General features: G+C 40.8%; 1 protein-coding gene across 2 annotated transcripts; it reads right to left on the reverse strand.

The window, feature by feature from the left end:
* Positions 1–10: 10 nt before the first annotated feature.
* LOC119777073 (retinoschisin-like) lies at positions 11–3,838 on the reverse strand. Of its 2 annotated transcripts, none has more exons than XM_038275838.1 (6): positions 3,701–3,838; positions 3,230–3,255; positions 2,938–3,148; positions 1,862–2,003; positions 1,582–1,777; positions 11–314 (listed from the first exon to the last, which is right to left on the reverse strand). In XM_038275838.1, the coding sequence occupies exons 1-6, from the start codon at positions 3,753–3,755 to the stop codon at positions 162–164; spliced, it is 783 nt and encodes a 260-aa protein (XP_038131766.1). In that variant the 5' UTR covers positions 3,756–3,838; the 3' UTR covers positions 11–161. The 2 variants fall into 2 exon arrangements, with proteins under 2 accessions (XP_038131766.1, XP_038131767.1); XM_038275839.1 differs by having other exon boundaries at positions 3,230–3,252; positions 3,701–3,814.
* Positions 3,839–13,180: the final 9,342 nt, after the last annotated feature.

The raw sequence follows: 13,180 nt of genomic DNA on the forward strand, positions 1-13,180 counted from the left end.
TAGTACAAAGTTTTTTAAAGTGTTTAATCTTCCAAAGCAAATTTTGAACATGTATCATTTTTTCCCCAGCAGTTGTTCCAATAATATTTGTCTTTAACCTTAAATAAAGTGCCTGCTGGCAGGGAGATGGCGGATGGGGGTGGGAGCAGTCCTGTATGCCTTCAGGTGCACTTGCTCATACACATTAACAGCTCCATCCTGATGGCGATGCGGGTGTGCCAGCCCAGAGGGAGGAGGCGGATGTAGCGAGCTACGATGGGGGGGCGCAGCAGGTTCTGCACGGTGGAGGAGCGATCAGAGTTCCCATAGAAGACCTGAGGAGAAATACAGCAACAGGATTCATCTTATATTGCCTTTTTTGGGGGGCGTGCAGGTGGTGCAGTGGTTAGTGCTCAAGACCCATGTACTGAGGCCTTAGTCCTCAACGCGGCTGACCCGGGTTCGAAGCCAACCTGTGGTCCTTTGCCGCATGTCTCTTTACCCTCTCTCATAGCCTCTTTCCTGTCAGCATACTGTCAGAAAAACGAGCCACTAGTGCTGCAAAAACTTGCAAAATTTTCATTTCTTGGCTGCACAATAATAATGCCTTACAAGCATATTCATGAACATTTTGTTACATTAAAACCATTAAACCCAAGAGTGGTTTCACTTACATAGAAGATGTTAATTGAAAGCATGATTGTGGCCCCCTGATGCACTTGCTTTCAAATGTCATTTAATTGTAAATAGAGCTCACTTGTTTTAATGTGAGCAGAGATGCAGCTGCTTTGTAAAGGCCTCAGGTTTGTTAGAGAACGTTAGTTAATCAGTAACATCATGAGGACCAAGAAAAAGCTCAGAGGTCAGTGAAGAAGTTTTAAACAGAGTTAGATTATAAATCAACATTTAAAGCTTTAAACATCACACAGAACTCTGTTGGATCCATCATCTGCAAAGGGATAGTTAAAAGGCTTGGAAGGGAGAAAAAAAGAGGGCTGTGATGGGTCTGGAGGAGCTGCAGAGATCCACATTTCAGGAGGGAAAACATGTTTGACGGGATTGGTATTAGCTTTGTATTATGTCATTTTATCGTAAAACTGAGCAAATTTCCATCTCCATTTTATTTGTTAAACTGGAGGTCTTCAACTCCACAGAGGTACTGCGTGGAGGTCGCAAAAATTATGGTTGATTAGACTTTTTTTATATTCCTCCCTGCAGTTTTTTCCACTAATTGAAATGTCTTTAAATCCACATTAACATAAATTCAACAGACTGTAGTAAACAGATAAATGGAGGCAGAAGATGTCTTTCAGTCATCAATGCTAATTACTTTCGTTACATGACTCCATCTGTAATAGAGTGACTATAGGACCAGTTTGATATAACACAATTTCATACAATATATATAATTAGGGGGTCCCTGCTCCATCTCACCATCAGTTTGGGGGTCCTTGGCCTGGAAAACCTTGAAAACCCTTGTGTTAAACATTAATAAATCTGTATAGAAATAGTTTTTGAGAAACACCTTTGCTATGCACTATAGTTACAGCACCATAAACAAGGTAACTCTCTTCACATAACTTAACTGTTTAGTGAACCCACCCTGTTATTTCCTGTTTGGTCTTTGTAATAGATCCAGTTGAGGGTTTCCACAGTGCGATACTGGATGCTGTATTTAGTGATCCACTCATCAGCGTCACAGCGGCCCTGGATCAGGATTCCAGACACCACTCCCACCTCCTTCAGGTCGATCTGGATCCACTGTTGCTGGTCGTTAAACTTGGAAAGCCAGGCACACCTAGCAAAAAACAGAAAGAAGAAAACTTGTTTTCATGACAGGATAAGCGGACGTTAACTGGAAACAAGAGCAGCTTGTAATCACCCAAATCCTTGGTTGTTAAGGCGAGCCTTGTTTGGGGTCCAGGAGGAGTACCAGCCGCTGTACTGGTCCTGGTTAGAGCAGCTGATCTGGTCCGAGGCCACAGATCCTGATTCGAAGCCCAGGGCTCTGTGGTATGGGCATTCTGTGGAGGACATATTCTTGTTAATTCCATTTAGTTATTTTATAAAGGAAAAGTTTTAAGACTAGTCTTAAAGCAGAGAGTGTTTCTGCCTGATAGACAAACCTGGCATAATTAAAGACTAAAAATGATGCAGGGTTGCGTGCATTATTTTTGCAGTGTAGGATTTAAAGAAGATGCATTCAGCCACTTTTACACTGATCCTCAAATTACTGGTATTCTTATAAAGAGAGATTATTAAACAGAGTGTAATTTAATCACAGGATAAATCAGTCTATGAACAACTTAGACGTTTCTTATAAATGATTAGCAAACAAAAGGAACACAGCAGACAGGTCAGATTTACTGAATCCAGATTATAGCTTGAGGTGATCCAGCTTACGGTGAGCTTTGATCCACGGAGGAACAGCATGATCAGACAGGAGATGATGATTGAAGCATTATCTGATGCAAGCTTCTCTCCACACCATAATGACAGGACAGCCCTTATTTTGAGCATGCTAATCTGCTCATCACATTCCTGCACAGGTAATGGGATTAGCCAGCACTGTTTGTCATTCCGGGTTTGTTCAGAGCAGCTCTTCATATCCGAGTCTCAAGCTGTCACTTTTGATCCCCTTTTATCTGTTATTCTGCACAGAAAGGGCTGGGAAAATCTTATTGATGTGAATGATAGTGATTCCTCTCACTTCAGACCCATGAGACTTGCATTATAATTGCATTTGGGGATCATGAGATTTAAACCACCTGCAAGCTTGTGTGTTTCAGATATCTGAAATAAAATACTCAGGAAAAACAAAACTCAGCCAATGACCTAAATGAGGCATTCGTCAACATGAATTTGTCTGTAAAACCCACCTGGTAAAAGAAACACCTTAAATATCCTCTTAACTGAGACAGAAAGTCAGCAGAGGTGAGAGCCTTTCTGAGTCCTTACCTGGCATGCAGTTCAGCAGGTGACCCTGAGATGGCAATGAGGTCGGCGGCACAGGTGAGATAGCAGCAGGGTTGCGTGTTGGCGAATCCACGGACTCGCAGTCACAGGTGCAGGCCTTGACATTTCGCGTCCACGTCTCAATCACCTGCTGCTCCTCCTCCTGTAGCTCTTCCTCTTGCAGCTCTTCCACCTGCTGGATGGTCTCCTCTTCCTGGAGAACACACAGGGGGAATCAATCTAAAGCCTCTTTTTCACTCACCTTAAGTTACATACTGGTGTAATGCAATCTCACCTCCTGTGATCTAACCGGGATCACTGCTGCACAAATGTATAAAAGAACAACAAAAATCAGATAAAATAGATTGCATAGAGATACCATAGGTTTTATATATATCAGAAAAAAGATAATAAAAAAAAAACCTTGTGGCCTTTTTTTGCAAATAAACTGATATATCTTATTTCTTAAGTCTGTAAGTATGAATAAATGTAAACTCTAAGGCTAAACTGTACAGCTCTGTCACAAAAATTAGACAATTGTTTCTCTCTTGAGATCATGTTAATTCCAGTCTACTGGATCCTACACTGTTTTTAATTATTGTTTCTGTTATATCAAGAAATAGCAAACAGTTTTATATATATATATATATATATATATATATATATATATATATATATATATATATATATATATATATATATATATATATATAGTTTAGCTAATAAACATCCCTGCAAAAAAAAACACAACTCCACAGTGGCTTACCCTGAGAAAGGAGCAGAAGGAAGAGCACAGCGGCACAATAAGCAGGGACCTCCATCGTCTTGTTCAGCTGTGGAGGACTGACGTGTGTGATACCCTACTTTGGTGGACAGGATTACTATAATCCACAGGACTGTGATGGCCTCATAATGCTCTTTAGTGGCACTTAGACACCTCCCTTGGACAACTCGATTATCCTGCATCTATCCTACTGTGGACAGCTTCAGGAGAGGAAGGTCTTCCTGATGAGTAGTCATCACCGCTCTGCAAAACATGCTTTTTAGTCAAACTGGTTACAGTTTTCTGCCTGTATGCCTCGATCACTGGCTGCCGTCCAAGAGCAGCCTCACGCAAAAAGACTACTATTAAAAGATGACATGGCAGATGTCTAAACTAGGGTTAAATTTCCAATTTCTATGTACTTTGTAGAGATTTTATTGCCAAACAGAGCAGCAGGCAGGATGCAGCTACTATAACAAGAAAAAGTTAAAAACATAAAGTTAAGGGTTTAACAAATACTTGCATGGAGAACAAAGAAAGAGCTAGCAGAATGATGAAAAGTGGTGCCTTCTGTCCCCCAGTAGCCTAAGCCTATAGCAGCATTACTACAGAGATGGCTAAGGAAACTTGAACCACTCTAACTATAAGCTTTATCAAAAAGAAAGGTTTTAAGGTAGTAGACAGGGTGTCTGCCTCACGGACTAAATTTGGCAGTTGGTTTCAAAGGAGAGGAGCCTGATAACTAAAAGATCTGCCTCCCATTCTACTTTTAGACTTTCTAGGAACTGCTAGTAAGCACAAAGTACTCTGTTAGGAACATAAGGAATGATCAAATCTCTAGTAAAAGATACACTTTGGTCATTTAGAGCTTCATGCACGAGGAAGATTTTAAATTCCATTGTGAATTTAACAGGATGGCAATGAAGAGAAGCTAGGATAGGAGATATACACTCACCGGCCACTTTATTAGGTACACCTGTCCAACTGCTCGTTAACACTTAATTTCTAAGCAGCCAATCACATGGCGGCAACTCAGTGCATTTAGGCATGTAGACATGGTCAAGACAATCTCCTGCAGTTCAAACCGAGCATCAGTATGGGGAGGAAAGGTGATTTGAGTGACTTTGAACGTGGCATGATTGTTGGTCCCAAAAGGGCTGGTCTGAGTATTTCAGAAACTGCTGATCTACTGGGATTTTCACTCACAACCATCTCTAGGGTTTACAGAGAATGGTCCAAAAAAGAAAAAACATCCAGTGAGCGGCAGTTCTGTGGGCGGAAATGCCTTGTTGATGCCAGAGGTCAGAGGAGAATGGCCAGACTGGTTCGAGCTGATAGAAGGGCAACAGTGACTCAAATAACCACCCGTTACAACCAAGGTGGGAAGAAGAGCATCTCTGAACGCACAGTACGTGGGACTTTGAGGCAGATGGGCTACAGCAGCAGAAGACCACACCGGTTGCCACTCCTTTCAGCTAAGAACAGGAAACTGAGGCTACAATTTGCACAAGCTCATGGAAATTGGACAATAGAAGATTGGAAAAACGTTGCCTGGTCTGATGAGTCTCGATTTCTGCTGCGACATTCGGATGGTAGGGTCAGAATTTGGCGTCTACAACATGAAAGCATGGATCCATCCTGCCTTGTATCAACGGTTCAGGCTGGTGGTGGTGGTGTCATGGTGTGGGGAATATTTTCTTGGCACTCTTTGGGCCCCTTGGTACCAATTGAGCATCGTTGCAACGCCACAGCCTACCTGAGTATTGTTGCTGACCATGTCCATCCCTTTATGACCACAATGTACCCAACTTCTGATGGCTACTTTCAGCAGGATAATGCGCCATGTCATAAAGCTGGAATCATCTCAGACTGGTTTCTTGAACATGACAATGAGTTCACTGTACTCAAATGGCCTCCACAGTCACCAGATCTCAATCCAATAGAGCATCTTTGGGATGTGGTGGAACGGGAGATTCGCATCATGGATGTGCAGCCGACAAATCTGCGGCAACTGTGTGATGCCATCATGTCAATATGGACCAAACTCCCTGAGGAATGCTTCCAGCACCTTGTTGTGGCCAGTGAGTGTGTATATATATATATATATATATATATATATATATATATATATATATAAAAATCCTTTTAATTTTCATCAGAACTCTGGCTGCAGCATTTTACAGCATTACAGATCTTGACTTCCTGATTGTAAAGAATTAGAACAGTCCAGCCTTGAAATAACAATTGCATGGAGTATTTTCTCAGCATCACCTATGGAGAGGATATTTCTCAGAAAGATTTTATGTCTTAAAGACATATTTCTAGTCTATTTAATGGGACAGTTTCTTTAGGATTTAGGGACAAATATAACTAGGTTTCATCAGCATAACAGAGAATTAATCCCAGTCTGTCAAAGAATTCTACCACTTGGATCATTTATGTGGTAAAGAGAACTGGTCGTAGCACTGATCCCTGTGGTATTCCACAGGTAACCCTGTAGCTTCGGGAAGATTTATCATTAACAAGAACAAACTGTATGTAAGATATCTAAAATCGGATCCCTTAATACATATAGAATGTTCAAGCCTTTTTAAAGAAAGTATTATGATCAGCTGTGACAAATGCAGGACTGAGATCTAAAAGGAAGAGTACAAATACAAGTTGATCATCTGAGGATCCTTGGGGAGAAGTGGGCTGCCATTGTGTGGCGCCCAGTGGAGCAGGTTGGGGTTAAGGGTTTTGCACAGGAACGCCTTGTACTTGAAACCTTCTCAGAGCCCAAGCGCACTGCTTAACCCACCAGGCCAACACTCCCCTACAAAACACTCCACTATGTTTCAGTGCTACGATGAGCTCTGAAACCTGAAACTGTACAAATAGATAACGTCTGTGTACTTAGGGCCTACATACTTGTTTAATTACTGCTTTCTAATTAATTATAGCTAAGGAAAGATTATATATAGGTCTAGTAGTTCAAGTCATATGGATTTAGAGAAGGTTTCTTAAGTAAAGGTTTAATTACGGCTACCCTAAAAGCCTGAGGTACATATCACTGTAAGAAGGATTGATTAATCATATCTAAAAAAAGAGGGAATACCTCCTTCAATGACTATAGGAGGATAGGAACTGAATCTAAATCACAAGCTGAAGGCTTAAATAAGGATAATAATTTTAATATCTCAGAAATTTCAACTTTTTTAAAACAGTCCAAACATAGTTCAGGTTCAATACTTACCTCCAATGCTGCCTCACATAGCTCTAAATTAAACAAGTGAGCCAGTTTCCTGTTGACAAAGTCTGCCTTTTTTAAGACACTGCATTGTCTAAACAGTGAGCAGAGACAAGGTAACACAGTCAAAAAATTAATTAACTTGTGAAGGGGATTAATTTCAATTGTTACCATCTGCAGTATTGTTCTGTGATACAGAGGAGATTAAAAAAATTAACAGATTAGAACATATGTATTATTGCATTATCTGATTTGGATTTGTAATCTGGTTTTGTGGGAGAACTTTGTTAAGTTTGATGGTTAATAAAAAGTGATCAGATTGGGCAGGGTTATGAGGAAATACTGTTATTTCTTTACAGGTAATGCCATATTTCGGCCCAAGGTCTAAAGTATGAAGGTGAGACTGTGTGGGACTGTGCACATTTTGAACACAGCCAATCGAGCGTGAGATAGCATTAAAGGCTACCTTTAAGTTATCATCTTCATCTTTTGGTATGACTCTTATGCTCTCCTTCCATTTAACACTTGATCGCTAATTCTGCTTGTCTATGAAATAAGACAGATTAAACTTGTGGTTGCATTGTGAAAACATTTTTTAGTCCACTAGGTGTGTAAAACCAAGATTCTTCGAGTTGCACCTCCAAGACAACCTCACCTGGACTGTAAACACCACCTACCTGGTCAAAATGGTGAAAAGCGCTTGTACACCCATCCTCACCACCTTCTACAGAAGCACCATAGAGAGCGTTCCTACCAGCTGTTTCACTGTGTGGTGTGGAGGCTGCAGCACCTCAGACTGGAAGAAGGTGAGAACAGCAGAGAGGATCATCGGTAGGCCTCTTCCCTCCATTAAAAACATTTCATCCCAGCGATGTGTGTCCTGTGCCCGTAACATTATAACTGACCCCTCACACCCCCACAATGGGCTGTTCTCCCTGCTGCCCTCTGGGAAGAGACTTCAAAGCATCCGATGCAGGTCCAGCAGATTCTAGAACAGCTTCTTCCCCACCGCCATTAGACTGCTGAATGTTGTGTAAAATGAGATTTAAAAAGAAATGCTGAATGAATCTGTAAATCACATACCAGTCTTATGTTTACATTTTATCACTGCTGCTTACTGTATATTTCATCACTGCTCACTTTAAAGATGAAAATGTCTTTAGAGATTTTTGTATACACTCTGTGTGTACAAAATGACAATTCAGTCTATCTAAGGCTAAGTCTGAGTCTAAATGCTTTAGTAAATAGCAAACATATACTCTTTGATATCTATATATGAATTTTAGAGTCTCAAAACTGGTTTGGAAGATAGAAAGTGGGCTGAACAAGCCCAGTTTTCCTTGTTCTTTTGGAACTTAATAAGGAATTAATCTGTCTGATAGAGATCAGTCCCAATTAAATGTTAAAGCATTTGCAGGGCAAATATTATTACGACAAATAATCAGATAATTAGATCTATTTAGGACTGTCTCTCTTATTAAATCACTTGCCTTTTATATTTTTCAGTTTTTGATAGATTGCTGCGTAGATTCAGCCATATTTTTTAATCAAGAATAGACTGTGTGCTTAGCTAAATACTGCTCAGAGATTAACCTAATTATCATTCAGCATCCCCATTTCTTGCTAAGCTAAGATATAATTTCAAGAGTACGTTGATTAGACAATGTTCTTTCTTTTTTTCTTTTAAGGACTAATAAAATTGTAGGAGCCAAATATTTTTTGTTAATAATTAACAAAGTTTTTTGTTTTTGACTAGCTAAGTTTATTCTACTCTATTGTTTGATATCTGTTATGAGATTGTGTATTTTTGGTTATTTAGTTATGTTCCTTTCTTTCTGGTAAGTCGTGATTAATTTGGGTGAATTATTTCTTAAATAGGCTGTCAAGGGTAGGACCAGCATGCATCTGGGTGGGTGTATGTTTTTTTTTTACCAGCCTAAGAGAAGCATGGAGGAAATTATCGACCTTTTCTGTTTCCTTGCCTGAGGAGAAATAAACTGAGAAAATTGAGGGAGTTTACCTGGAACATTTTTTTTTTTTTTTTTACTTAGATTACTTAATCCATGGTGCATCTGTGGCTTTTGTGGACCTTTTTTGTGTCATCAAAGCTGGGCCACAACAAAAGATTTTTTATAAGAATGCTACTTCTTCATGTCTTCAAATGTTGGACTCTGTTTCCCATGCTTCATTAACGTTTATCACCAACTGTGGAGCCATGACATCACTGTGACCTGTACCCTGAGGTGGGATGGCCTTTCCTCTCCACGAGAAGGCAGTGTCATTGGTACACTTTTATTTACAAGGCCCTTCTTGGATTATTGCCCTCTTACATTTGTACCTGAAAAAAACTCAAACTCAAACTTGTGCATCTCAAATGTGAAACACAATTTCGAATACACATTGTGGATTAATCGATCTATCTTCAAGCATCACAGGACAACCATCACCATAATGCTGTTTTACTGGCTTTGGTTATTAATACGGACGCGACAGTGACTGCTGCTGCTGTCCACACTCACCACATCAGCAGGGTTGCCAGATGTCACTAACTCCCGTTTATAAACCACCTGGATATATGAAACCTCACCCAATTTGAACCAAAATCTATTGATCTCTTAGGCCATAAATCTAAAGTAAATATATTTTTTTACCCATAGAGGGCCATCCTTAACTGCCAGATTCTGAAACATCCCAACCTGCATAGGCGAATCTACTGGGGTGGCGTAGGGTGGCAACTGCCACCCTAAATGACAGCCTTACCACCCCTGCTGCCACCCCAGTTGGCGGAAGGGGTGGCGAGGCTTATAAATTATGGATCATTTGAGAATTACGACCGCTAATTTCCAATGTCGGACTGCAGTGAATGCAGCACGAGATGACGCGAGAGCGACTGAGACTGATTTGTTTTTTAAAACCAAATGGAGCAAAGCGAGGGAGCCAGGGGTCACAGGGAGAGGAGACACGGGATGAAACAGGTAAAAACTGATCAACTATCTATCGAGAAATTAAATCATAATGAAAGCACAATGTTGCTAGCATAGCTGCAAGGCTGATTTTGAGATGATAAAAATCAGGTTGCAGAATGTTATTTCTCTAACTATGATGTTAGTTAGGCCTGACGTCTCAGGCTCATAAAGACATATTTGCGGTCAACTATGACAGAAAAGAGACGATCAAGTTTGGTTGTACTCAAATCAAAACTTTTTGCTGAGCAACATGGAAATCGTCGCATTCTGTAACATCCAGTACCTGCCTTTTTGTTGATTTGTTGATACAGCAGCTCTATCTACAGCATATTTACATGCATTAAATGTCCCTTTCATGTTGCCTTAACTGCTGTATGACAAGTTACTGAGGAACAAATGGGGTAAATCTGTGTTCAGAGTAAACAATACATGGATGTCCTCTACCTTGTTTGGATGCCTTGACCCATTTATTTCTACAGCTCAGTCCATAGATCTCTGATAGGTAACTTTTTCTTTCTATAGTTTCTTCTTGTGCAAATGCTGCAAAGCTGCCTCTCTGACAGTCAATCTCACACATCTGCGACTCAGCACCTGCGTCTTACCTTAATACCTTTCCTGTCATAATGCCCCTCTAGAAGTAGTGTTATCAATCTTCTATCTCCTATTAAAGGAATAGTACACCCAAAACATGATTAGCCTTCATTTTCTACTCACCCCCATGCTGAACAACACTCTGGAGTACTTTTTTGATATCTCAAATGCATCTGGAGATCTGGGAGGCTTCTTGCTGTCTGCTGACATTCAAATAATGGAGGTCTATGGTGCCCGAGACAGAAAGGTCCATAAAAGTCCACAAAAAACGTTTCAATATTCCTCCATACTGCTCGTCCAATGTATTCCAAGTGTCCTGAGTGGGTAGCATCCAGAATTTACTCGAAACGAAGTCATTTAGAATGTTTTTAGAGCATAAACAGTAGTGTATAGGATTTCCTGAAAGCGCGCACAAGCGCGTTCACGACGCTACGGAAGCCGGCAGACCAAACCAGCGCATTCAGCTCGGCAAAGAACTCATGCTCTTCCTCAACACTGAAGTCCTCAGACATTTTTCTTTCGTTGTTTCTTTCTTTGCACAGGTAAACAGCACATTTCTTCTTCTACGCTTGCATTATTGGCAGAGCAGACGCTGAATGCGCACTTTCATCCGGTTTGGTCTGCCGCGGTTTCCGTAGACTCGTGAATGCGCTTTTAGAAAATGACACCCTATGCCAACCGTCACAAGGATGTGCATGACAAGGAAGGGCTATATATACTGCATGCATAATTTAGATCAATGGCATAACGACACAACAATAGGCCTGTAAGCAACATTATCTAGGCCCCATATGAAGTACAACACCCCATCCACCCCACCCCTGCCGCTGTCCTAGACAACCGACCCGAAATTTGCCCCAAACATACACACTTCACCTTCACTAGACATGGATATATTTTAGTATATTCTGCTGCTCCCCTCCTCACCCACGCTCTCTCCATTCATCTCCTGGTTGAAATGTTTTGTTACTGTAGCAGCAACATCCACCTCTCCCTCTTTGGTACTTTGAAAGAACGTTTTTATTTTGGGAAGTTTTTTCCGTTCTTCCAGCTGCTCTTTACTTTTTCTTTTCTGGAATCCGCTTAAGTACCTAACTTTGGTATCCATCGTCACTAACACATTATACGTAACAGTTATGGTTTTAACCGACGCTCTGGATCACCCATAATTCCAAGTCATATTGTAAAAAATAAAAATACTCAAATACATTGTTCTTTTAAGATCTTTATTGCGGTTTGAAACATATTATATAAGTGTATTTTTTGCCAACCGTCTAATGAACAATACACAGATAATAACAAAGTAATTAAAAGTACCACTGTCTGCTTTGCTATTGGTGTTGTGTTTAAACGTCTCAACATCATGTTAATATCTGGCATGTGTTAGGGTATAAATATGGTCTGGTCAGTCTATCTAGTATCAGGTGGGTTTAAGAGGAATATTTCCCACCATTACATCTGTAAAGAGGTATTCTAGTCCACAATTGTGTAGGGGGCCTACCAGGAGTCAGTGACAGGGCCCCTAAGAGGTTGGGGGCCCCTAAGCAACTGCAGTCTCTGCTTACCCATAGTTATGCAATTGATTTAGATAGTTAAAAATATATTACTTCTTGAGCTCCTTGAGTTACTGTCACAGGTAGGAGCTTCTGCCAGAGAGTAAACGTGGGGGCCGTTATGATTTAAGGAGGGCCAGTGTAGGTACCAGATTGACTCGGGCTGCCAGATTGACTCGGGGGCCTGCGCCTTTTGATGACGTCACAATACATAATTGTTTTAACGTTTGCACAATTGCGCAAAACATTTTGATTGGTCTGGACAGCTTACTAAAGTAATTATAGCGGGGTGTAGGTTTTATTCGAAAGCGGGATTGCGGTTTGTAAACGGACAATTTTACGAAGAAATTCTCCATGGTCCCTGCGCCTTCCGATGACGTCACCGAATTCGCCATGGGCCTTGCGCCTCACGATGACGTCACATTATGGCAACGCCACTCAAACAAACTACATTGAGCCCGCGGTCTGCATTTGTAACGACAATAAATAGAGACCGCAATGTAGTTTGTTTGAGTGGAGTCGCCATATCGTTACGAGTGGCGTTGCCATATAGTGACGGGCGGAGTTGCCATATTATGACGTCATCAAAAGGCGCAGGCCCCCGAGTCAATCTGGCAGCCCGAGTCAATCTGGTATTGAAATTAGGACCGTTCCACCGGGCAAATGCCTGGGATCACAGATTACCAGTCTGTGCCAGTCACACAGAAAAGCATGGCCTCTAATGCCCTGAGATCCAACGATCAGCTGTTGCTCACTCTTCCTTTTGCTCTCACAGAACTAGGGAAGAAAGCCTTTAGCTACGCAGCTCCTTGTGTGTGGAATTTTTTACAAAGAAACTGGAAGTTGACTGAGTTTTTATCTTTAAATGCTTTTAAGTTGAAAGTGAAAGAATTTGAAGCAGCCTCAATGATCTGTAATTGTTTTACTCAATATCTTTTTTTTTTTATTAAATGTATCTCTGTTTATTATGTAACTTTGCTGCCTCTTGGCCAGGACTCCCTTGAAAAGGAGGTTTTTAATCTAAATAGTTTTTTTCCTGGTTAAATAAAGGTTAAATAAATAAAATCAAATAAAAATATGTCAGCTTGTGTCAAACGGGGCTGACTTTAAGCTCTTAAAGGTAGGCTCGTGATTTGATGGCTTT

Source organism: Cyprinodon tularosa, unplaced genomic scaffold (assembly GCF_016077235.1).
Source record: "Cyprinodon tularosa strain WSP-4 unplaced genomic scaffold, ASM1607723v1 ctg98, whole genome shotgun sequence".
Taxonomy (NCBI): Eukaryota; Metazoa; Chordata; class Actinopteri; order Cyprinodontiformes; family Cyprinodontidae; genus Cyprinodon; species Cyprinodon tularosa.

Excerpts from the sequence above, each read along its gene's own strand:
- LOC119777073 (XM_038275838.1), bottom strand. The coding sequence starts at position 3,755 with ATGGAGGTCCCTGCTTATTGTGCCGCTGTGCTCTTCCTTCTGCTCCTT. Across the intron at positions 3,256-3,700 it reads CCTTCTGCTCCTTTCTCAGG|CAGTGATCCCGGTTAGATCA; the intron begins GTAAGCCACTGT and ends ACATTTGTGCAG. Across the intron at positions 1,778-1,861 it reads CTTAACAACCAAGGATTTGG|GTGTGCCTGGCTTTCCAAGT; the intron begins GTGATTACAAGC and ends GTTTTTTGCTAG.